Source organism: Xenopus tropicalis, chromosome 7 (genome assembly GCF_000004195.4).
Source record: "Xenopus tropicalis strain Nigerian chromosome 7, UCB_Xtro_10.0, whole genome shotgun sequence".
Classification (NCBI taxonomy): domain Eukaryota; kingdom Metazoa; phylum Chordata; class Amphibia; order Anura; family Pipidae; genus Xenopus; species Xenopus tropicalis.
Window position 1 is genome coordinate 90,116,159 of NC_030683.2, and position 25,953 is coordinate 90,142,111.

Genomic DNA, 25,953 nt, shown 5'->3' on the forward strand with positions numbered 1-25,953 from the left:
GCAGCTCATTGCCAAAATTGATCCTACTAGCTAACACATGTAATAAGGCCTGCTGGATCGATTGGATAATTATTGATCAAACCTGATATACTGTATAAGCCTACATGATTTGTAACCGTGGAACAGCCCAAAAAAATCTGCTGAGATGTTGAATCTGATAGAAAACTATGGGAACTGAGATATTTGCAGGTTTAGGCAGATTTATACTGCCAGACAGGCCTGGCTTAACAGCTCTATTTGCTAAGCCAGTAAGAGTCGCTGACACTCTCGGCCTTCACTGTCTATGCACTTCCTGAATTAAGTTAACCCTAGGGTTGCTGACTCCTAGGTGAGCCAAAAGCCTGGTATTCGTAGTCTAAATTGCAAATATCTCAGAAAACACTAAAAACAGAAAATGAATATAAATTGCAAAAGTGCTTAAAGAAGCCTGGTTAAGTTTACATGAATTTATTTTTTCAGTTTAGATCCCTTTTAAGCTGCCCATCCTGCAGGCGACAAGAGCATATCCCGTAGCCTATCATTATGATACAGGACAAAATGCCTTTATAGTAGAGCAGTAACATTTAACAACCCTAACACCTTCACAAGAGCAGATGATTTTGAAAACAGCTGGGATAGATTTGCTGTAAAAGTTTTTTAAATATTTAAAACTTTTGTTTGGGGGTTTATAGGTTTTCTCTTAGTCACGCCCCTATTTGTGGGTGGAGATTTAAGAAACCTATAACTGCTGCTGTTTTTTTTCAAAACCTATGGAAGTGGGTTTCTGAGTACCTTATATGGAAGTCTGCTGAGAACAGTAACTTTCTGTTGCATTGTAACCACACCAACTTTCCTTCACTTCCTTTGAAGTCCACATCATATGCTTTTTCCCCCCATTCTTTCTATGTGTTGCAGTCATATACCATCCCCCTGGTCTCTGTTCTACCTTTCTGGATCACTTTGCTGCTTGGCTTTTACACTTTATCTCATCTGATACACCAGCTCTCATTATAGGTGACATCAACATTCCAGTTGACAACTCTCCAGCTACCTCTTCTCTCACTAACAACTTCATTTGGCCTATTCCAGTGGACCGTCTCCTCTACTCTGTCACATAAACAACTCTCCTGCCTGAATATGGCAGTTTCTCTCTATAATGATGTTCTTTTCTCAGCTCTTGACACTCTTGCTCCTTACACCACCCATCACTAAACCAACCAACTAAATGCCAACCCAGGCACACTAACTTAACCCCTCAGAATATGTAGTAGATGAGCTGAATGCCAGTGGAGGAAGTCGCGAACGAAAGTTCATGCTCTCCTGCTATAGTCGAGCTCAATTGATAGCTAAACAACAATACTTCTCTTCTTTAATCTCCACTCTATCCTTTAAACCACAACGATTGTTTGCCACATTTAACTCACTACCGTGCCCCTCCACCTATTACTGTAATAAGACCTTGCTCAGTTCTTTAAGGGCAATATTGACAGAGCTTACCATTGAATGACAATGTCAAATTACCTTGCTAGTCACTCAAATCTGATTTATACTCTTTCTCCACTGCAACATTAGATGAAGTTACCAAACTTCTAGCCTGCTCAAACCCCACAATCTGCTCTCTCAAACCCATTGTTTCTTATCTCCTTCACCCAATTTCTGACACACTCAGCCCTGCGCTTACCCACCTTTTTAACCTCTTGCTTTCTACTAGTACTTTTCCTTTGTCATATAAACAAGCATTAATCAATCCCATCCTCAAAAAACCCTTCCCTTGATCACAGCTCCCCTGTCAACTATCGTCCAGTTTCCCTTCTTCCATTTGCATCTAAACAGTTAGAAAGGCTTGCTTACAACCACCTGATCTAGCATCTCACTCACAACTTCATTCTCAACCCTCCCCCGTACACACTCAACAGAAACTGCTCTCACCAAAGTAACCAATGACCTTTTCTTGGCCAAGTCTAAAGGTCACTATTCCATACTAATCCTTTTAGATCTCTCCACAGCCTTTGACACAGTTGACCACCTACTCCTCCTAGACATTTTGTATTCAGTTGGCTTTCGTGACATGGCTCTTTCTTGGTTTAAATCTTATCTTTCTGACCGTTCCTTTATGGTTGCCTTCTCTACCTCTGACTCCATCTTACCCCCATATTCTGTTGGAGTTCCTCAAGGCTCTGTCTTGGGCCCCCTGCTGTTATCTAGGGATAACTTCTCTAGAGAAACTTCACTGTCCCTCAAGTTTCACTCACAGTCAATAACATCAACTTTTAATCAAGCTCTAGGAATTATCTTAGACTTTTACCTGTCTTTTACACCACACATCCAACTACTTTCCAAATCGTGTTGCATTCACCTACGCAACATTGCACAAATATGCCCTCACCTCAGTTTAGACACTACTAAAACCATCATCCAGTCTCTTATCATTTTCTGCCTTGGTTACTGTAACTTACTCCATGCATGCTTTCCAACACATTTCCTTTTACAACTCCAATCAGTTCTAAACCCTGCTGCCAGACTCATTCATCTATCTCATCGTTCCACATAAGCCGATCCCCTATGCATATCTCTTCACTGGCTGCCAATCTCTGCTAGTATCAAATTCAGATTACTAACACTTACATACATGTATAAGGCCCTTAATAATGAAGCCCCTCCCTGTATCTCAGTTCTAATCCCAAAATACACTCCTTCACGCAACTTATGTTCTGCCTTTGACCTTCACCTCTCTTCTCCTCTCTTGAGTTCATCAAATTCCTGACTGCAGGACTTCTCCTGGGCTTCTGCCAGTCTCTGGAACTCTCTGCCTTGACCCATTAGACTCACCCCTACCTTCCAAACTTTCAAATGCTCCATAAAGACCCATCTGTTTAGGGAAGCATATTCAATGTATTTAAACTGATCAGACATTTATATATGTATCATCATATGTTATATATGCATGAACAATCAGTATCCACAGTCCTTTTGTTTCAATGTACCTTCAACCCCTGTAGATTGTAAGCTCTTGCGAGCATGGCCCTCTGATCCTATTGTTACTTTGAATATTCTTGTTTGTTAAACTTTTTAAGATCCATGTTTAAATTTATTGTGAAGCCCTGCGTAATTTGCTGGCTCTATATAAATAAAACATGATGATGATAATGTATAAGGGGACTCAACCACTGGTTAGGTTTTATCATTATATTAAATCTATGCAACTACAACGCAAACTGTAGTTATCTATGGGTATATCTAATCATACACCATAAAAATGGAAATAACCAACAAAATCTTTCTGTTGTGGAGAATTTTAACAAAATATTCCAGTCTTTCAAACTCACAGCTGCTGCTTGCTTTAGAAAGCTGAATTAATAATATCTCATCAAAAAATGGGTTCTATTTTTTAGCTATATTTCAAAGCTATGTAGAATCTTGTTCAAGAACATTCTTAATTTATTAGACTTGAGATATAAAAAGGCTGATGGAAATCATTTTGGGATAAAGCACCTCCAGAACACCATTTTATATTGGGGCACAAGATGAAACAGAAAAAGTATGGTGGAGGAGGTAAAGTAAAAACTAAAGAGATGGAGTATTTTTGATTATGCCATCCAGTCTCCTTCTGAGTTTTTTAACCCACTGTTCTTCTGTGTGCCCCTTGGATGACCAACCAATTACAAAAGTGACCGCTTGGTTTATTAATACTTAGAAAGCAAATACTGCAATTCCTCATAAGTCATAAGTAATGGCAATGTTACTCTGTTATATGTAATCAACTGTGATTAAAAGTGGTGCAAGCCTCCCATGAAAATGTTGACCACAGAATGTTGTTTGACTACAACGTGTTAAAGCATGATAAAAAATGGAAGCAACATTCAGAACTTTAATGCTATTTGTTAAAACTCCCCCCTAGTTCCTTAATGCAGGTGCCCCTCTCAATACAAGATAATTCTTTATACACATCTATCTTTGGATACTTTATATGGGGACAATATGATTGATGTAGGATCATGGTTCTTCATACAGAATCCTCTTGCATCTGTAATTAAAGCTGGGTGGGTGCTAGGGAAGAGTATACTGGATGGTATATGTCCCCCTCAGAGATGCCCACTGTAGAAAACATTAAAAGAAGGTATTTGATAGTTAAAGTGTTTATAATGGATATATGGGTCTGCAATCATTGCAAGTAGCCCATTGTCCACTATGGACCTATCCACTGCCTGGGGGGTGGGGGGGCGCTGATGGTGATCTGTTAATAAATCTATTCACACAGTGTTAATTATCATGGAGGTTATAGTCCCTATGTAGAAAGGATACTTAATGACTATACTTCATTTCCCTTTTTCCTTCTTTTGTGCTTCCAGCATTATAGCTTTGCACAGTGGTTCTCTTTATACTTATTGGAAAGTATTCTGTTCTAATAACCAATATATAACATCATGCCTGGTATTACACCAGACAAGAGCAGCAACAGCTACAGTATTGCTCAATGTCCCTTAAACCTGGAGAAAACAGAGATATTAGCATTAAGGTTCCAAAAATCCATAACCACTGCTGCATAATGATCTGTTATAAAAGAAATCTGCAATCAATGATTATAAATAGGTTTCATGGCTAATGTCACAGAATGCTCTATTATGAAAAGCAAATCTTAGCAATAAATCACAACAGCAAAATGACACAACTGCAGGATAAGACGAGTATTTACATGGAGGACAGGGATAAGAGGTAGGAAACCCCTATTGGGGAATTGACTACATTACACAGAGCAGTGTGAAAGGTGGATATAAAATAACAAAGAGAGGTGTCAGAAAAGTGAGTGCTGCATTTTGGTGCTATTCAGTAAACTGGAATGAGCAATATATACTTAATTATTTTGGCAAAGTATAACTACAAATGTCAGATACTGTACCGAAGCAAACTTTAACTTTTATTCTAAGGTAAAGGAGAAGGAAAGGTAAAAACTAAGTAAGCTTTATCAGAAAGGTCTATGTAAATACAGCCATAAGCACTCACAGAAAAGCTGCACTGAGTCCTCTATCAAAAGAAATACAGGGGTTCTTGTCTCCTTTTTTGTGAACATGTTCTTCAGTATCAGATTTCCTCTCTCAGAAAAATCCTTCATTCTTGGGCCAGAGCCTGCCCAGCTCTCTCCCCTCTCCTACTCCCCCTCCCACAAGAATGCTAAGAACTCCCTCCCCCTCCCTTAGGAATGTGTAATCTGAGCTATAATGGCTAGAACTGCAAGCAGGAAGCTATGAAGACCAAGCTAAAATGGCAGCTGCTGTCTTAAACAAACAGAAAAAGCTTCTAGGGCTCTTTACTCTGGTATGGTAAAGCTTTTTGCGGAATAAATATATTGTTCTAGGTGGCACTAATGTGGCAAATCTATTGGCAGTAAAATGCCAAAATGACTTTCCTTCTCCTTTAAGATCAGTTTTGCAACAATTTTTATTTCCTTTTTTTTAAAAAAAATTTCCAAAACAAACATCCACCATATGTAGTAAATATGTAAAGTCAATTTACACCTCAAGCGGTAAGGTTAAATAATTTTATTTAATAGATTTTTTTTCTGGCTTACAAACATAGTGTTAAAATATTTCATTACATATAATATTTAATTGAAGATGGAAAAACTAATAAAAAAGAGCAACGGAACAGGTAAATGGATGTTGCTGAACATACACTTTAAACTAATTTGCTTCTCTAAAATGTACATCAAGCTTAATGATATAAATGAAAAGTCTAATTAAAAAAAACGTCCCTAAAAACTATTAAAAAAAACAAAGTTAACAGAATTATTGTTATACAGCCATAATACATTAGGAAGAAATTTAAAATGTCATCTTTTTTTTTTTTTTTTTCTTTAAAACATACCTTATATATTTTTTTTTATGGCAGTGCAAAAAAGAAAATAAAAGTGTACCTCAAAGGTGCTATGTACAGCAGCATTTTAAAAATATCACATTATTTCACACTGGCAGTAGTGGGAGACAGGGTAACATACTGTTAGTGGCCTAATGGGTCGACCAGAATGTTAGAATAGGCAGTAGTACAGGAGAGGCCACACCTCCAGAAGTGGATTTTAAGGACCAACTTATCTTAATAGAAAAAAGTAATAACTGTAATGCAGGTTTGTGGGGGACTGCAGGCCCATTGTAAACTTGCTAGTTCAAAAATATATATATATACAGTACTTTAAGTGCTCTAGCTGTCCCCAATTTTTTTTTTTTTTATTTCCATCTTTCGAGGTATATCTTGTATGGACAACTTTATCATATACACAGTTAACATAATTAGAAATGCAAGGTTTGTTTATGTTTTTTTTTTCGTTTTTTTCTACAGAACTATATTATTAAGGTCCAAATTTGTCCAATGTTTCAGATGTAAACTGTGTGGGAGAAAGAGAATCCATACAGATTCCTTTAGTTATTGCACATGCCCCTTCTGGATTCCCTCTTTCTTCTATGGAATTTCCATTTATCCGGCACAGGTTTTGGAGCCTTTGCCTTTCTTGAGCCTGCTTGGCTCGGTTTGCAATATATCTTACTCTACTCTGACTTCTGGAGGACGTCCTTCGAAGGAAGGCTGTGTCATCATTGTTACAATGAACAGGTTCAAAATCAGTTGGGGATGTAATATCATTTTCTTTCTGAAAGCTTGTTAGCTTTTTCAGCTGTTCGGTCAGTGAATCGGAAGACTTCTCTGAACCCTTCATACTGGCCGGTCTTCTTTGTGCCCTCATTGATCTAGTAATAAAACTTCTGCTTATACTTCTGTACTTACTTTCAAAATTACATGAAATATCTTCTGAAGTCAGATCTCCAAGACTTTTCGACATTGACTGGTTAGTTGGTGGTTTATTCTCAAAACTGGGCTTTTTATTTGCCTGTTTTAAACTATCTACGTATAATCTATTCCAGGTGTTCCTTCGTGGCAAGTGTGGCAATGCTTCTGTAGGACTTCTAGCCAGTGGTCTAGAAGAGAGTTCATCTATTGCTTGGTTATTGGATACTAAATTAGGGTTAGACTTACTTTTTGAAACTCCTAGCGACATTTCCTTTGTTGAAGATGTAGCGGATCTTGGCCGAATAGTATTGTTTAAATGTATATTTTCAAAGTTATCATCAGAGATGTCAAGATCCAATAAGCTTTTCCGGGCTAAATTAGGCAAAGACAGATCAATGACTGTGTCATTGGATGACTTGCTGGAAGACGAAGACATACTGTCCCTATGAGAGTTTAACTCCAGTTTGCTCCAAATTCTATCATTAACTGTAGCATCAGAATATACTTCAGCGACAGGGGACTGACATGTAGAATTTAAGCTTAAGGCTGAGCAGTCTGAAACAACATAGCCCTCACTCTTTGCTCTCCTTACAGGTGTGTGTTTGCCAGCATGAACCACAGAAGGTTTTGAGTCAGGCCTGTCATACTGTGATCTTTGAACAGGAGGAACAATCAGATGTTTCATGTTTGGTTTTGAACTAGTTTGATGATCAGGTAGATTAGTGCACATTATTCTGTTTGCAACTGAAGTATTACTAGCATGAATGGAAGATTGTGCAGCTTGGTTAGCTTTAACTTGATATTGTTCATTGACATTTCTTGAAACATCAGCAAGTAAAGACAACCCAGGCTTAATCAGGGATGAATTAATTAGATTTGTGCAATCACTTTTCCCACTGACAGAACTGAGTACTTTTCCATTCCTGTCATTGTATGCTTTTCCTGGATTAAGTTTTCCATTATGTGGATGTAGTCCATTACTTATAGCAAGCACCTTGATTATGGCTGGCTCAACATTCAGTTTACTTGGTCGTTGTACATTCTCAGAGGTAATAGCTGGGCTACTGCATTCAGACTGAGATTCCTTGTACTGATCACATGCTGTGCTTTCACAACTTGTAAAACAGGCAACAGGCTGGGGACTAGTGGAAGGTTTTTCCTTGGCAAAGAGAGGCTCTTCTTTAATGGTTTCAAGACTGCATAAAGAGGAGGCCGATCTATAAATTGATAATTGTCGAGGGTCTGAAAAAAAGAAAATATAAAAAACAAAATTATAATTATAAATAAGATTGACAAAGCCACTATTTGTATTATTTAAGAAAATAAAGTTTGCCACTTTACATGAAGTTTGCAGTATGTTCTAGGCTTTACCATGTCTTAAGTGGAATCGTGCTTAGTCCTCCAAAATTGTGAAAAAAAATATAAAACAATTTTACAAGCCTTAAAGTTTATTGAGCCAAAGCATGAGAACACAGAAACTACTTGACCACCAAATGACTGATGCTATTCCTCTTTGACAATAGCCTGCTGGATCCCCTACAATCTGGTTTTAGACACTAAACCCGGCAAACTCATGACCTATATTCGGCTAAAGCCAAAAACCACTTCTCACAACTAATACTTGATACCTCAGCTGCTTTTGACACTCTGGATCACCTTCTCTTCCACCAGTCCCTCTATTCTCTTGGCCTTCATGACACTGCCTTGTCCTTGTTTTTATCTTACTTCTCAGGTCACTAAAATGGAGTATTATTTTCTACCTAACTCCTTTCTGTTCCTCAAGGCTCCATCCTGGTCCCCTTATTATTTTCTCTTTATACTTTTTAATTCCACTGCTACACTGATGATACTCAGATCTATGTCTCCTCTCCTAATCTCAACCCAGTACTCTTAACTTGAGTCTCTTCCTGCTATATGTACTTACATGTCCCAATGCTACCTTAAATTAAACCACTCTAATACATAATTGTCTCTCTTTCCACCATCCAATACCCATAACATCCCAGAGCTATCTATCACAGTTAACAATTCCACTATCACCCGATCTCCCCAGGTCCGGTGCCCTGGGGTTATCCTCAATTCTGCCCTGTCATTCACTTCTCATATCCAGTCAAATAACCTAAGTTTCATTTCAAAAATATTTCCACATCACAATCATTTATCACCGATCCTGTCAAAATTTGAATTAATTTTTCTCATTATATCATGCCGGGATTACTCTAGCCTACTGTGGCCTTCCCCTCTAGAGACTGTCACCTCTCCAGTCTATAATGGATACTACTGCCAGGCTCATGCACCTCAGCAACTGCTCATCCTCTGCCATACCAATCCCTGTACTGGCTTATGCTTCCATCCAGAATAAAATTCCAACCTCACATTCAAAGCAGTTTATAACTCTGGCCCACCCTATATCTCTGAACTTCTCTCTAAATACCCACCAAACTCTCTCATTCCCTCCTCATATACTTGAATTCAAGATTTTGCAGGGGCTGTACCCCTTCTCTGAAATTCTTTTCCACCTTCTGTCCAACTTTCTTCAAATCTTTCTGCTTTCAAAAGAGCTCCAGAAACATATTTATTTAGAAAAGCTTACCCTCATTCAGTTTAGCATAACTTCAGTGTACTGCTAAATGCAATATCCTATAAATATCTCTGATTTTGCCCATTCCCACACCTTGTATCTTAAGACTTTCTCTCTATAGATTGTATGCTGTTTTGGGCAGGGCCCTCTTTACCACTTGTATCTGTTTTCATTTACTTTGTATTAATTCTGTATGTTCAAAGTATTAACCCATTTATTGTACAGCTCTGCCTAATATGTTGGCGCTTTATAAATACATCTTAATAATAATAAAAAATAATTCTACCAGGAACTTTCACTTTCTGGTGATAGGCCTCCTCTGAGACTTGGGACCTACTACCAAGGTTAATGATTTTTTGGTATCCAAAAATGTTAGCAGATCTACCTGTATTACTAATGGATCAATCTATTTCTGTAGAGAAAGATGTTCCCCAGAGCCTACAATTGCTGGTCAAGGTGGGTCAGACACAAAAAAAACAAATGCTATGACATGTCTAGTACTTAAATTAAGCATGTTTCTTCTTAATAATGCAATAATGCAGCCTAAAAATATTCACCACTCTTAGATCACAAGTTTAGTTTCTAAAACTGGTTGTCTTAAATGATGAAGCTTTAGTTAATATTTCTCTTTGTTGGGAACTGCTAGAAATGTAAACAAAGTCTCGAGTTCAGAAAATAATAAATATAGATTCATCGTATGAAATTGAAATATAATATACTGCCATTCTTTTTTGACTATTTTGTAACAATCCACGTAGAAATAGCAAATGCTTTACCAATATATTGGCACTTTACCCACCAAACAAGCAAATGCTTTATCAAACACATACACAGGCAGCATGCCATTCAACGTAAATGTACGTACAACACGATGGTTATTACAAAAGGGATGTCAAATGGGATACCATTCAGTCATCCAGACTGTTTGTAATGTAAAGTACTCTCAGAACCATGTCAGTTATAATTAACATAGTTTAAAGTTTTTATTTTAGTATAAAGGAAAAGTGGACAAAATCTAGATTTATTAAAGAAATTATATTCCTGAGATGACCATTCCCTTGTATACATCCAAATCAGTACAAGGATCTCTTACTAGGTGGGCACTGAAAGGATACAAAACATTATTTGAAACTTAGTACAGGTAAAGGACCCGTTATCCAGAATGCTCGGGACCAAGGGTATTCCAGATAAGGTGTCTTTCCGTAATTTAGATCCCCATACCTTAAGTCTACTAAAAAATCAATAAAACATTAATTAAACTCAATAGGATTGTTTTGCATCCAATAAGGATTATTTATATCTTAGTTGGGATCAATTACAAGGTACTGTTTTATTACTACAGAGAAAAAGATAATCAGTTTTAAAATTCTAATTTTATGATTAAAATGCAGTCTATGGGAGATGGGCTTTCCGTAATTCTGAGCTTTCTGGATAACGGGTTTCCGGATAAGGGATCCCATACCTGTACCTCAAAGGGTATATGTAAAGTGAAGGGATATACCGCACCACTACATTGTGGTTGCTATGGCAGTCCAGTTGCTGGGATATTGGTGCTTCCCCTACTTTGTGTCAGATTATGTTAAATGACTGGCTGAAAGGTTATGTAACGCTTAACTTTTATTAATATAAATCACCAAAAGAAAATCACTCCCATTAATAATTAAAAGCAATTGAAACACCGGTGTAAGGAGTGTATGCAGAGTGAGGGATATTACATTCCCCCCTTTTCAGCAGGATACAAAATGTAACGTTATTTCTTCTCTATGATACAAACAGGCAAGCAATGCATATTTTAGCCAGCAAAAGGGCTGTATTATCATTCCCTGTTAATTGCTACAGAGTGGTAGTGATCATTAACGAAGGCTTTAGATTTTAATTATTTCTCTAAATCCTTTCTCCCCACTTGTGATACACATCAAAGGAAAACGATTTGAAAGGGTATGAGTGCAAAGCTCTGTAGCTGAGCTAGGCTTTTAAATAATGTCCAATAATATACCATTTATTAATTTCCAATAATAAATGAATACATTTGACTGCTCAAAGCAGCTGAATACATCCTGATAAAATGACAGTTGTTAGGACAGATCTTGACAAATGCTGCTTTCTAACAGCTGTGATTGGTTTTGTAAATCTGCAAGCACCTAGGAGGGAATGGAGTCATAGTAATTACAGCAAATTACTACTTTACCCCAACATACCCCTACTTCATGTTCAAATAAGTAAATAAAAGTTGTTGTTTTTATTTAGCAAAATATAGTATTATCCAATGTTCTCCCTAATTTGGATGTTTGAGAGGTATTCCCATAACTATAAAACACATTCAGTTACCTTTACTCGCTTGTCCTCTTAGTCTTTAACTAGAAGGGGCAGAGATAGTGCAAGAAAACAGAGACAAAACAGAGGAAAGCAGTTAATTAGGAAAGACACTAAGGTGAGTAAAGAAACATAAAAAAGGGTAAAAAGTGACGCCATGAGTTAGTGTTCAAACAGAGGATTATTTTGTAACTTGTACAATTTTTATGAAATTATTGCACCAGGATTTGGCGTTTGCGCTTCCCCACAGATATTTTTCTTGATTTGTGGATTCAGCAGAGTAATTTCATTAGTGGAGCTGCAATTAATTTTCTTACCACCATTACAGCTTAAAATGAATGTTTCTTCCATGTTCCATTCGTGTTTGTTCTGCAGCTGTAAGTTTAGAACTCTTAGGGTGAAGACACATGGAGCTACTAGTAGCAGCTACTTTTTCATGGCTACTAAATGCCAGAAAATAAACTGCCATAGATAATACTAAAAATTGCCACTGGTAAAACACATGTAGAAACGAAGTCTGTTGGGAGTAGTGATGGGCAAAATAATTTGCCAGGCATGGACTTGCTGCGAATTTCTGCCTTTTGCCATTGGCAGATTTTTTCACAAAACAGACAACAAAATTAGCTGTGCATCAAAAAATAGTCAACCGCATCAAAACAAATTGTTGAGTGAGTAAAAAAAAATTATGTGCGCAACTATTTTTTTTGACGCGTGCAAATCTTTTAAAAGATTTGTGAAGCAAAATGGGACAGATTCGCTCATCACTAGTAGAAACAATTATCAGTAAATGATCAGCATTGTCTATTTTAGTAGCCACATCAAGTAGCTGCTACTAGTAGCTCCATGTGTCTTCACAATAATGCCTCCTGGAATTACCAGGAATATGCTTGGGAGCTTTTCTGTTGTATGGTGCTTAGGCATAATTAAAATAAAAGATTTGTGAAGGATTGTGGTCAGACAGTGGAAGTCGGTTATAAAACATGTTTTGTTTAAAAATTAGTTTGAAACTAGTGGCATACGTAGCAAGAAAAGGATATTTAGGGATATAAAGGATCCCATACCTGCATTGTGTGGAATCCATACTGCATTTGTGTAAAAAACAATATGTGCAGAACATGCTTACAATTCTAATTAAGGTAAAAACATGAATTATATTAAAATACTCTGGTTGAAAACCTCACAAGGCAACATAGTAATTACACATACAAGCAGCACAAATATGGATAAATATGTATAATGCATAACTAATCTAAGTGATGCCACAGACTACAGGCCACAGTCACACTCACTAGATGGTTTCTATGATGTAATGATCAATCTACGATGTGGAAGCAGATTACTCCTTACCGGTAAAGAATATTGGGGATTTACTTCGAATTTCCTCCAGTTTTTGAACAAACAAGGCATTCATTTCCCTCTGCAGGGTGCCCGCTTGCCTTCGGGAATTTTCATGCCAGCCATTGGATAACTCTGGACTTCCAAGACTCTCTAAGCTGCTGGAGTTGGAGGATACCGAACCACTGCCGGCAGGGACCAAATTGACAGTACTTCCATACTTGCAACCGGTGAGGCATTGCCATCTCTGCCTAGGATGACTTTTCATCCCAGCACATTTGGGGTCTCCATTTTTCTTCCCCGGTATTACAAATGATTGAGAGTTTTTTGGTAAATCATCATTTTCATTGTCAGTGAATGCTAGTAAATCTTTCTGTTGCCTCCTTGGCTGCTCTGTGATACCATAATATTTCAACTCTAACCTTTCTTCTCCTGGTACATCACTACACTGGTCGTGAGCTGGGCTATCATTCACAATCGGTCTGTTTGTATCATACCGCTTACATTCTAAATCTGGGCTCTCTTTTGAGCCGATCATACACTTCATACAATTTGTTGCCATGCCAATCCTACCTGAACCATTCATTGCACAGCGGGCAAATACACCTGGTTTATTTAAAGTACTGTCCTGAAAATGGACTTTGTCAGTTCTTCGTTGAGGTTCACTGAACGTTGTACACCTAGTAATGCGGATGTGGCTTTTGCTTTTACTTGAACTAAAACGCTTACCTTTTAAACCCTTGCTGTTTAATTCCACATTAGTTCCATCCCTAGAAGGAAGAGCTGGAGAAGCACTTTCAGGATCTTTTTCAAAGCGGGGCAGAGACGAATCATCAGTCTCCCTGTCTTCACTAGGTCCATCCGAGCTGTTTTCTTTGGAGTCAATGGCAATTTCTGGGAAGCCCTTTTTGTTTTTTTGTTGGCCCTTTGTAGGAGCACTTGCAGTTCTCCTTAAAATGTGACTACTAATGGAATGTTTCCGATGGAGCTGTCCAGCAGCATGACTGTCCAGAGAAGCTTGCTTTGGATTTCTCAGAAAGAGTCCTTTTAAGCCCGCGGCCTGTTTGACCTGAATGAAGGGTAATCGGAAAAAATAAATAATAATCGAATGAGCGGTTGTAGTGATTCGGTACAAATATTTAATATTTTATAATATTCATCCTTATTTACAGGGAGATCTCGGCTAAATAATAGGATTCAATCAAAATAAAAAAGAAATGTTGTCAGATACACTGAGCACATAAGTGTACAACATACTAACTTTTTGAAAAACCTTGAAAATAATTTTTTTATCTGTATTACAAGGGAAATCTAGGATATTTGTATAACATAGAAATACCATTCATGATGACAAATGAAATACAGAGAACTGGGATAGACATCCACCTATATTTATTATATGTATTGCCATAATATGATTCAGCATCTAGATATTTTATAAGATTTGGAAGATTTTTGCTTAGTGGCTATGTTGAATAGTTTGTCCATAAACAGTAATTGCAAGTATAAGAGTGTCAAACAAAAAAGAGAACTTAAAAAAAAAAGAAAGAAAATTAGGTTTATATTTATGTTTAAAAAAAATGCAGTGCCCAAAGAGGTCATTATTTGGATTATACTGTTTTGTGCCAAGCTTCAGGAACTTTAAAGGAATGTACAGATGAATGGTTCTTGCTATATTTGTGGGGCAGTGTGTTTGACTACACAATCAGTAACAACAAAGGATCTATACCCTAATTTAGAGTGCAATTGACTGAATATTGGTAGCCTCAGATGCAGGTAAAGCAGACAAATATTGCTTTAAGATTGTATGTCTAATGCCGATTTCAGCATTAAGGATAAAGATAAAGCCCAGAGGTCTTTTATCTGCTGTGTTTTTTAAGCACATTCAAGCGTACTATATTTGTATTATTTTACATTGCTGCTGGGACCAGCTGAATATACAAGAAAGATACAATCATGAAACATGACACAGCATTTTGTAGATGAGCACAGAGCTTGGTTACAACTACAATATTCAACAATTAAGGCAACTCTTTCATAAAAGTTCTACGAGGAGACATACAGTCAGGTAAAGCTGGTAACCAGTGCTATACAACTGTTTAGTTTTAATCTTCTTATTAGTTTAAACTATGCTTGTCCACCCTTTCTTCAGGCTCTCTAGGGATACTGACTCTTTCAGGTTGGACATCACGGTTTATTGGCATAAGCATTTCTACAGACATATAATCCATTTTGTTTCTCTTTTCTTTTATTCTTGCAAATCAGTGAGAAATAAAATGCAAGAATAAAATACAAGAAAAAGCCAATTTATCTTGTGATTATAGGTTCTGCCAATTAATGCACACAAGATAAATAAAGATAAATAAGAAACGGATTAGAGATGTTCAACCAAAAGCCCATAATTTGCTTATCTTACTTAAATAATTTAGTACATCCTCAAATAAACAAACTTTGCCCAAGCTGAGATGCCACAACATTTCCACTTGTGGAAACTTATCTCAAAACATTTTCCTTTACCTAATTATGTATGTGTTATCAGCTTTAGCCAAAATAATTAAGCCCAAAGCAATGCATTTGTACTAGGATAGTGAAAATCTCAGCCTCCGCAGTTGTGTTTACTGCATGAGCAAAGTGCTAGGAGCAACTAAGGAGGCCCAACATACTATGAGCATGCAGGTATTGCTTGCACAATGGGGGACAAGCCAAGACACAAATGTTTAATTGCAACTATGGTGTCATAGGATTGCCACTTATCTACGTTGAAATAAATGAGATGCACTGATCTGAGCAAAAACTTTATTTGCTCTATTAATGATCAACATAATAAATATATATTATTTGCCAACTGAACTGGTCTTTATCATGATTACAAATCAGAAATCACTAATACTTTTGGCCAGATCAATACAAATCATTCATATCAGCTCAGATAGCAACAGTCCTATGGAACTACAGATAGATTACAGCTACTATAGCTAAACCTAAACCTTAGCATATTTTAAAATTTAAAAAGTTATATTTCTATGATACAGTGAAGTCAAATTAATTAATTGATCACCTAATGCACATTACTGGATATTTTAGGTGAAAAATAGCATCATTTACATTAATGATACAAGCCTTATCCTGAACATATGAAATTCTAATAAACTTCTGAAACCATTTAAATATACACACACACACACACATACATATTTAAATGTTAATTTGAGCCTTTCTGCATTTCTGGTATTGGACCTGTTATCCAGCATCCCAGTAGCTAGAACACTCCTAAAACTGGAATGTTTAAAATTTACTTCCAAATCTGTTTCAGGCTTTGGCAGATATTGGTAGATATTGGTAGAGGGTTGCAGGCTCACTTCTCCTTCTTCCCAACATGAAGCTGAAGGGGGGAGGAAGGAAGGGGAAGTTTAAACATTAAAAAAAAAACACCCTCCATCAGCAGAGTTAAACAGATTTTAGAGCAGTGCTCTGAATTAAAAGAAAATGCCTTATTTTCAGCAAGCTTTGAGTTCCAAGGATTCTGGATAAGGGGTCCCATACATGTATAGGCTATGATAAGTGTTCCTGGTAGATAATTCTGCTAACGAATACCACAACAAACTGTGAATTTTATTTTGTTAAGCCAAGTGTATTTATTTTAATTTCCATACCGTTAATCCATTGCTGTACACATATTTTGACAAAAATGCACAATTAAGCAAGAACAAGGGCAAAACAATGGCAATTCATATAAATATACAGTGCAACTTGTGACACACACATATATAACATATAGGCTTCTGGATTAGCAACATGGAACCCTTGTTTATGGAACTGTACATTTACATGAGCCCTTTTATATAAGCAGTCATCAGACCACAAGTTGCATTGTAGGTGGATAAATGAGTGCAAACCATGAGAATATAATTACATTCTTGTATGAAGAATGTATTTTTAGCATTCTTTGTGACATTCAATGTATATTTGCCAACCTTTAAGTCACTACCTACTGAAAATCATCGTTGGTATCTGTCATCTGTTCCAGCTATAATAACAGGCACTAACTGTTAATAGGATTATTAATAGTAACCATTCTGTTGCTTATTTTTTTGATGAGATCTTTGGGTCTCTCACTTCCACAAGTGAAATTAATTCAATCTCTGCCACAATGCAGAATCTTAGCATACACATTACAGCTAATAACTGAACAAGGCACTGCAGATATCCCAATACAAGGAAAAATGACTGGCTTTCCTTTGTATTCCAACAATATTATTTCCTAAATAAGATGTTTATACACAACTTCTTTAAATCCATGTATTTTCCAGTCCGTTAAATTAATCTTTAAAAACAGGAACCCAGTGCTATTTTGATGTATAACCTTAAGGGATATAGTTTGCCTTTAAATTTCATTTTAGTATGATGGTATTCTGAGACAAATTGCAGTTGGTCTTTATTTTTTTTAGTGTTTTGTTTAGTAGTTCTACAGCATGACATTTCAACAGCTATTTTGAGGGTTCAGCATACCCCAGTAGCCAGGCATTGGCTTAATTGAGAAACAGGACGATAAATAGGACAGGGCTCAGACAGAAGGAGATAAAGTAATAATATTAGCAATTACAATTACATTTTAGCTTCATAGAGCTTTAGTTTCTTGGCTGTTGGGGATCAATGCCCCCCATTCCCATTTGAAAGCTGGGAAGAGTTAAAAGAGAAAGGCAATCCATTTAAAAACTATATTTGTTATGACATTATGTCATAACAAAAAGATTGCAGATCCCACCAATATAACCTAAATACCTATATATATATATATATATATATATATATATATATATATATATATATATATATATATATATATATATATATATATATATAACCTATAACTGGCAAGTATATCTGTCTACCCTGCTTTACAGGGTGCCTTCATTCCGCATTGTCCTATATTGTGGACAAGTGATCACAGCATCTTAGTCAGCTGGTATGAGGTATGTCCTTAAACAAGTGGGCTATCTCTTCCAATAATCAAAAGTATTCTGAAGCTATTTGGCCACATTATGTGGATATTACACTTTAGAATAAATAGTCAATTTACAATTTATTTTACCAAACCATACTGAAATTTTACCTGATTGACATAATTTAATTGTTGAATTAAAACAACAAGTTCATAAAAGCCAGTGAAGTAAAATATGGAAAAAACAAGGATCCCAACTTCTACCAAAGAACCTGATATCTAGGAACACCTTTCACAACAATTAGATGTAAGTAGTGCTACATGTTATAGATTTTATATAGTCCTGTGGTAAAATAAGAAAGGGCTTATGGGAACTGTCTAGACTGGGGCACACTAGCAAATCCTCTAGTACTCTGGCAGGCCAGTCTAACTTTTTTCAGGGTTTCAGCAAAGTTGGAATGTTTTGCCTTATCCTTAGGACAAAAAGACAACCCTTTAACCCAGGAAAAGTAGATCAGTGCCATTATTTTATTTTAACAGCTAACCTTAAAAACTATTTTTGATAACAAAATCTTGATGATGTAATTTAGAAATATCTTTGTTAAACACGTGACTCAAGTTTTTATTGTCTTGCAAACATACAAGTCATTGCTCATTTTCAAGCTACATTTACTGGCCACATTTCTTGTGGTATCCTACTAGCCGGAGTATGAATAGGTGGGCAGCTTGGGCAGAAGTGTTTTTTTTAATTACTTCTCTATAACAGAAGACGTTTTTAAATACCTTCCCTAGTTGATAACCTTTGATTACATAAACCTATTTGAAGAAACCTTACACAACATTGTATTCAATGGGCAGGGCGTTAAAAAGTAGAAATACACAAAACATTAGTATCCCTTCCCATCAGAATTCTTTAACTTACTAGGAAACAATATGCAACATATGCCAATACAAGCCAGCCACCTTGTTTGTTTGAATCAACCCTTCTAGAACAGTAGGAGAAACCATAGATGTTTCTCATAGATGTTATACTTTAATGTTATGGCCTGTTTATTATACAATCTCTTTTAGGACAGCTGTGGTTAACAGCCTTGTCACCTGAACCTATTTGTAGATTGTAAGCTAGTAAACGGTCTCCTGTTCTATATACGAGGGAATGATGAGTACTATTTGTCTATAATGGCTGTAATGTAACATTTAAAAAAAAACAAAAAAACAAGTTTACATATACAAACTTATAATATATATGCATTTTTTTCTTTTAAAAATAAGAGAGAGACTCTTTATCAGAATAGGAATATAGTGTTTTACATAAAAGCTGGCAAGTATACAGATTACACTGAATGCAAACAATCTCTTAGCTGTTAAAACTCCTCTCTTGCATACACAGATCACCACAAACTCCAAACCCACTTGTGAAATGGGCTATAGATTATGGAAACCCAGTGCCACTGTTGTGCACAAACTGTGTGGATACTGTAAAGATGAAGATGGAAAGAACATCAAAAATAAAATAAAATGAAGTGCATTATTAGTTAGATCAGACGCAATCTCACTTGGTCAAAAACAGAAGAAGAGAAAAAGACATTTAGAAGACGATCCAGAATGATTCATTTCTAAAGAATCTGTAAAAAAATTTCCTTCACTTAGAATTAATTACAGAAATATGTTAGAGGAAGATGAATAAAGAATGAGATGGGTATCAAGAGATTGGAGATCTATGGACTTAATAAAGAACAAAAAGACAAGGAACAAGGAGATATTTTAGCACTGACATTAAATGAGGTCACTGTACCATTAAAAACAGTATTAACGCTATCCTGAAAAACAAAGTGGTGGCACTGAATTCACAACAGAGAGGACAAATGAACACTATAGATATGGGGTACAGTTAATAAACTGCCAGGTTTGTGGGTTTATTTTCACCCTGGATCAACTTCATAAATGATCTTTTTTTCAGGCTGTGGATGGCCTGGTGTAAAGAGAACAATCCATGTCATGAGCTGATTGTTTTAATAAGGAAACATTGATGCTTATGATGTCAATTGTCAGAAACATGCAGGATGTGTTGTGGTTTTCACTACACCTTCCTGTGACATGAGGGGGGTACCTTCATGGCTCCTAAAAAGTCTCTGCTTCTAAAAGTAGATTTTTGACACAGAGAAGTCCACTGAAATCACAAACAGACAAAGTAAAGGCAAATCAGAAAGAAACAACATTAATGGGAAGAATTTCACAGTTTAACAAACGTACAAGAACAAGAACAAAATGCTGGTTACATAGACCACATATAATAAGACAGAAAAGGGAACGCTTGTTCAGAGAGAGGAACAGAGAAAGGAAAACTCAGATGGTTTGGGACTGGTGTGGGCCAGTCTATGTTTGCGCAGTGAATTTTGCACGTGGGATTTGATACTTTATGAATTTACAACATTGTCACCTTTTACAGGATTTAACTACATTTTTTTTCCAAACAGAGCAAATAAAATACTCCCACCAGCAACTATTAGTTAAACCTAAAGAAAAATGTATCTGTTCTTGAAGATAAAGGTAGAGAAACATGTCCTGTGCTTAGTTGTTTTACCTTTATGCACAATTATGTCCATCTGTCAAATAAAAACTTATCGTTTAGAATTTTTCAGGCAAAAATGTCATTATTCCAAATATGTGACTGTAAACTATAAAGGAAAATGGCTTTTCATCATGAGAGAAACAGTAAAAACATGTATTTTAAAATATTAAAAGCACCTTTTCTTTCATCAAGCATTTTTATATGTTTTACGTAGACAACATTTGAAAAGAGAAGTTTGTTGCAATTTCTACGGAATTTGATTTTTATAGGCTAAAATTAATTGTCCCATACTGTTCATTAAACAGATTTGAGTAAATAAGAGCTAAATAAGTGGATGTCTGAGGCACAGAATCAGCAAAGACATTCAGCATAACCCATGTTCCTTCCAGCAGTCTCGACTATTGTATTATTTTATAGATTCTGTTGCAGAGTTCTAGGTGAAGGCCCTGGGGTATCTCTAAGGAGCAATACTTAAGTTATTTTGAGGTGGGAATGGAAAAACGAATGCAGCAGCAGACCATGGACTATAGAATGCTGTAAAAGCCATTACAAACACAGAGTACCCTAATAACTTGATACCCAGAATGCAGCAGATTATGAAGCTCATCCAAAGTTGCAATTAAAGGAAAACTATACCCCCAAACATTCTAGGTCTCTAAAGAAAGTATATTGCATAAACAAGCTCATATGTAAAACCCTGCTTCATCTAAATAAACCATTTTCATAAATATATACTTTTTTATTAGTATGTGCTATTGGGTAATCCTAAATAGAAAATTGCCATTTTAAGAATTAAGGGCCGCCTCTTGGGATCATATGATTCACAGTACACACAAACAGGCCAAGGCACACATACATGCTAGGCCCCATCAGCCAATGAAAGGACAGAGTTCTGCCTTTTGTTTCCACACTTCCTGTTACAGTTAGAGCTGCATTATTTCTGGTCATGTGATCTCCAAGGGAGCATACAGCCCATCACTAAATGGTGGGTCAAGGGAAAGGATGCAAAAGACCAATATTTACTGAAATATTTTCCAGTTTGGTGAGATTCTTTAATAGGTCACGTAACTTGATATAATCTGTTGGCTAAGTATTCATTCTGGGGGTATAGTTTTCCTTTAATTAAAAAAAACATAATTAAACAATTCCTGCTTAAAGACCCCTTAACTGATAAACTATATCAGAATTTAGACATAGAAAAATATACGTTATTTATAACAATTTTGGAGGCAATATTTTCCTTTTAAAGAAAAAGGCAAAAATTGTAGAGGGTTTTGGAATAATCCATATAAGCATCATGCCTGAAATTAAGTGACAGTGACATAAAGTCCCTTTAGGATTCATAAACATGCCACATGCTGTATTTGATGGATGATACTTTATACTGAAGATTTCATTGGAATTCCCAGTTGAAAGTGATTTGTTTCTTTTCTGCTGCTCAAGCACGTTGCCATGGTTACCTAATTAACCGTTGGTCTGGTTTGGGAAAGGTTTTCCATTGTGAAGTTGACACAAGCAGAATAAATATATATCCTTACATGGACAGATATTTACTGTAAAACTGAAGTGAAAATGTATTCTTTTTCTATTTAACAACCTGCACATTTTTATCTTATTATTTTGTTTCATTTTAATGACTTCTCATCTGTTACTGTGGTCCTTCCACAAAACCGAATCAGAATATGCATTTGCAACAAAAAGCCTTGATTAGCTTTCAAACTAACGCAATTCATAAATTCCTTTCAACTATTTGCTAAGGTTGCAAATTAAGTGCTGCAATCACAATTCTATTCATTCTAAAACATACGCCTACAAACAGACTGCCTAAAAAGAATTATAAATATTCCGAAGAAGAAAATATCTGCAGTCTCTTTTCTTCAGCCAGCAGCTTTAGACCCTAAGCCATACAACAGTGAGGAATTGGGATGGCAGCATTTGTCTCTGATATGTTCTCAGACACAAGGCCTGATTTTTAACACAAATCCAGGCTTTACTTGGAATTTGATCTACAATAATTAGCTAAATCATGTATACAAATATGTAAGTCACATATAACTAGTAGCCCAAGAAACATGATTAGTGTGGCTAATCTTTCCTGACTACTGAAATGCCTTGAGAAATTCAGTGATCACATTACACGCTGCATACTATTTGGAGTAGCCAAAATTTCTCTTTAATGTATTATCTGGACTGATTCTTTTTCTTTGTTTTAGCCTATTTGTATTATTTTCCATTGAAAACTGGGAATTATCCCCTAATTCCACATAAGCTTTGGTGGGAATGTGTGCAATAAAACAAGACTCTATATAATTAAGTTAAACATACCATTAATAGATTCAGGTCCCCATATGTTAACATCGTACAGTTTGGCTGCCTATTCTGTATAGTTAAATTAACATAATTATACTAATTAGAGTTTTTTTTTTACAGCATGTAATTAAAGATGTTCCATTGGTTATTATAAGTAAATTGCTTTATCAAATGCCGGTAAACATTGGAATATTTCATATAATTGCTAAATTCTTGAAAAATTGACCTGTTATTAATAAAAATGAAAGCACCTATAAAGGGATTTGTGATGTAGGTTTATACCAAGGCACAGGCAGGGTGTCTGTCAGCTGGTAAAGTCCTGCTGGTCAGTATCTTTATCTTTACCTGGTATTCCAGTTTTAGGCATGCTTATAACTATGCTCTGAAAAAGTTATTGGTTATCTATTCCTTTATATACAATAAGTGACCAATTTGCTAAATATTGACAAAATATGAATAGGTAGTGCCAGGAAAACATCAGCAGTTGGTTTCTGGACTCTTGGGGAAGAGTAGATAAGAGTATCTTTAAGCCCTTCTGGGAATAATGCGAAATTCCCTATATAATTTCAAAAGTTTATTTCCATTTGTTTTTCCAGAGCTTGTTTGTGTCGGCTTTCTAAACTCAAAAATCTATGTTTTAGATCCTTTCAAATGCTCTAAATGTTACCCATTAATCAACAGCTATGGGAAGACGATGGGCAAGGTCAAAAGTACTCCTTGCTGTTCTCTTGTGCAATGCAGGTTACTGAGACAATAGATGAGAGTTTGCATTTGAAGCAAATGTCATGCTTGTATATTGATGATGCAGTATCGCCGGCTAAAGTATGAGAACCGCTGCCTTTGTTGGCTATTCAGGGAACTGGAGAGTGTGATGCAATACAGAGTCAATTTTCCATTCTCAGCATTTCCCATAAAAATATAATTTTTTTAATAGAGAGCCCAAGAAACTGTTGCTCACTGTGCAACTTCTTGTATTGCCTTAAAGTGACTTTATTGGGTTAACTGAAGTAGACATCAGAAAGGCAACGTTTCAGGCCTTACTGGGCCCTTTATCTAGCCTATATATATATTTTTTTTTTTAAATAAAGAATCAACTGTTTAGCAAGCTCTTTATAATGGATAACTTTGCTTTAAAACCTGTATTTTGACCTTTTTTCATTTACCAGAAAGGTTTCACTAATGAAGAAATAAAGCACTGGTTTTTACATGAGAGATTTCATTTCCCAGGTACAAATATCAAGTAAAATTATGGGGTTTGGGGCATAACTAATATGGGAATCTCGATTCAGTTGGGTGGACCATTGAATTCTCCGTGGAAACCAATTAAAATATTCAGAGTGCTCTAAAAAGCAGTTCAAGCGAAAGGCCATACTTTTAACATTGGCAAGCAAACAAAGGCTCCATCACACATCTCCCTTTGCTTTATTTTGCTTTTGTGTCGGGATGTTATTGCCAGGAATAAAGCATGATTCTTTGAACTTCTTTTAGTTTCTATGGACTTTGGATTTACTTATATCCCTTATAATCTTATGTCCCAGATTTCTTTCTGATGTATGATTAGAATACCTTAACATTGGTTTGTGTTATTAAACTCAATCAGTGTGTATTGCCCACGTAACATTTTAACCTTGGTTAAAACAAAGGTTTTAAATATTGCTTAAAGGAGAACTAAACCATAAAAATGAATATGGCTAAAAATGCTATATTTTATATACAAAACTTACTGTAAAAGCCCAAAGTTTCAGCAAAATTCAGCAAATTACAGTTTGTCACAGGAGCTCCCCATCTTGCAAAGTGTCTGCTACACTCACGTGCTCAGTCTGCTCTGAGGAGCTGCAGATAAGCTAAGCTTAGGGGCCGTAGCAAAGAAAATTAGGATGGTCTGTAATATAAGCTGATGTTACAGGGCTGATTAATAAATTCTCATGCTAATTGCACTGGTTTCAGACCTACCATGTAATATGAATCTGAATAAATTAACTAACTAATCGGCCTTATATTGTGACATTTATATTTTGTATATCCAGTATATTGTGCGTTGGTCCCTAAGCTCAGTAAGTGACAGCAGCTCAGAGCATGGGGGAGCTACTGGGAGCATAATCATAATGTACAACATTTCTGCCCTACCAAAAAGCTAACAAAATACTCAATCCCGCATATCTATTTCAACTATTCCAGTCTGCACTTGCAAGGAAAAAAAAGTCAATAGATGTAAAATTGATGGAAGTAGCATCAAATCAAAGTGTACAGGTATGAGATGTGTACCTGCATTTGGAATATGTAGCACAAGGGCTTACAGCACATTGTACATCATCTAGTACACACTTAAATGCAAAATCTAATGCACACAATTAGCTTATTTTGTCACCAACTTACGATGATGATGAGTTAGTTATCATCATTTATAAGGTGCATTCTAGGTAATGAGAAGAAAAGCTAATTTCTATATAACATCTACCTCCTTTTGAACAGATGTACAAGTAAGTGTGGTGGGAAAGCAAAAGCTGAAGGAGAAGCCAAGCCAAAGAATACTGTACAGATCTCTGCCCAAGATGGGACTTTTTAATTTAGTATACTACTCTAGGAGCACTGGCTACTTTTCATACGTCCAGTTGTAAAAACGGTGTGCTTGTTTCTAATGGCTTATTAGCATCCACCTAATCCAGCATGATAATGGTGTGGCCAGAAGTCTAAATAAAGTGCATGTTTTCAAAGGTCAAAAAAACCATAAATTACTTTGCTGTATTTTTTTTAACCCAAATGGTTCTTCATAGATACCTACACAGTTAGGATGAAAGGCACAATTAGCTAAAAATGAACAAAAATATCTGAAAAGGCTGTAGTAAGGTTCACAACGATCATTTGTAGTAAAACGCAATTATTTCCAGGCGCAATGCTTTGGTGTTTGTTAGAAGCCTTTGCAAAACATAGTTAGAAGAATGAAGAGGCAACATAACCATTTGTTCTATTATTACAAATACATGATACAGTTAAACTAAATTTTAACCTCTGGCTCACATTGCACATCATTCCAGCTGACAGAATGGCATGGTTAAATATCTCAGAAGTTAGAATTACAACTCATACCTGCCGAAACATGCTGGGGCCAAAGAGGTTATAGTTTGTTGGAACTTTTTATTAATTATT

General features: G+C 36.0%; 1 protein-coding gene across 5 annotated transcripts in view; it reads right to left on the reverse strand.

Annotated features, from left to right (window-relative positions):
• Positions 1-5,501: 5,501 nt before the first annotated feature.
• The window catches only part of plch2 (phospholipase C eta 2), a 365,570-nt gene continuing 345,118 nt past the window's right edge, over positions 5,502-25,953 (reverse strand). For 4 of the 5 annotated variants that reach the window (XM_031905491.1, XM_031905490.1, XM_031905492.1 and 1 more), the window contains 2 exons: positions 13,712-14,051; positions 5,502-7,995 (listed from right to left, as the gene is read on the reverse strand). In XM_031905491.1, the coding sequence (XP_031761351.1) occupies positions 6,320-7,995; positions 13,712-14,051 (2,016 nt within the window). In that variant the 3' untranslated portion in view covers positions 5,502-6,319. Of the gene's footprint in view, positions 7,996-11,662; positions 11,692-13,711; positions 14,052-25,953 lie in introns of all 5 variants that reach the window. The other variant, XM_031905493.1, reaches the window with a different exon arrangement.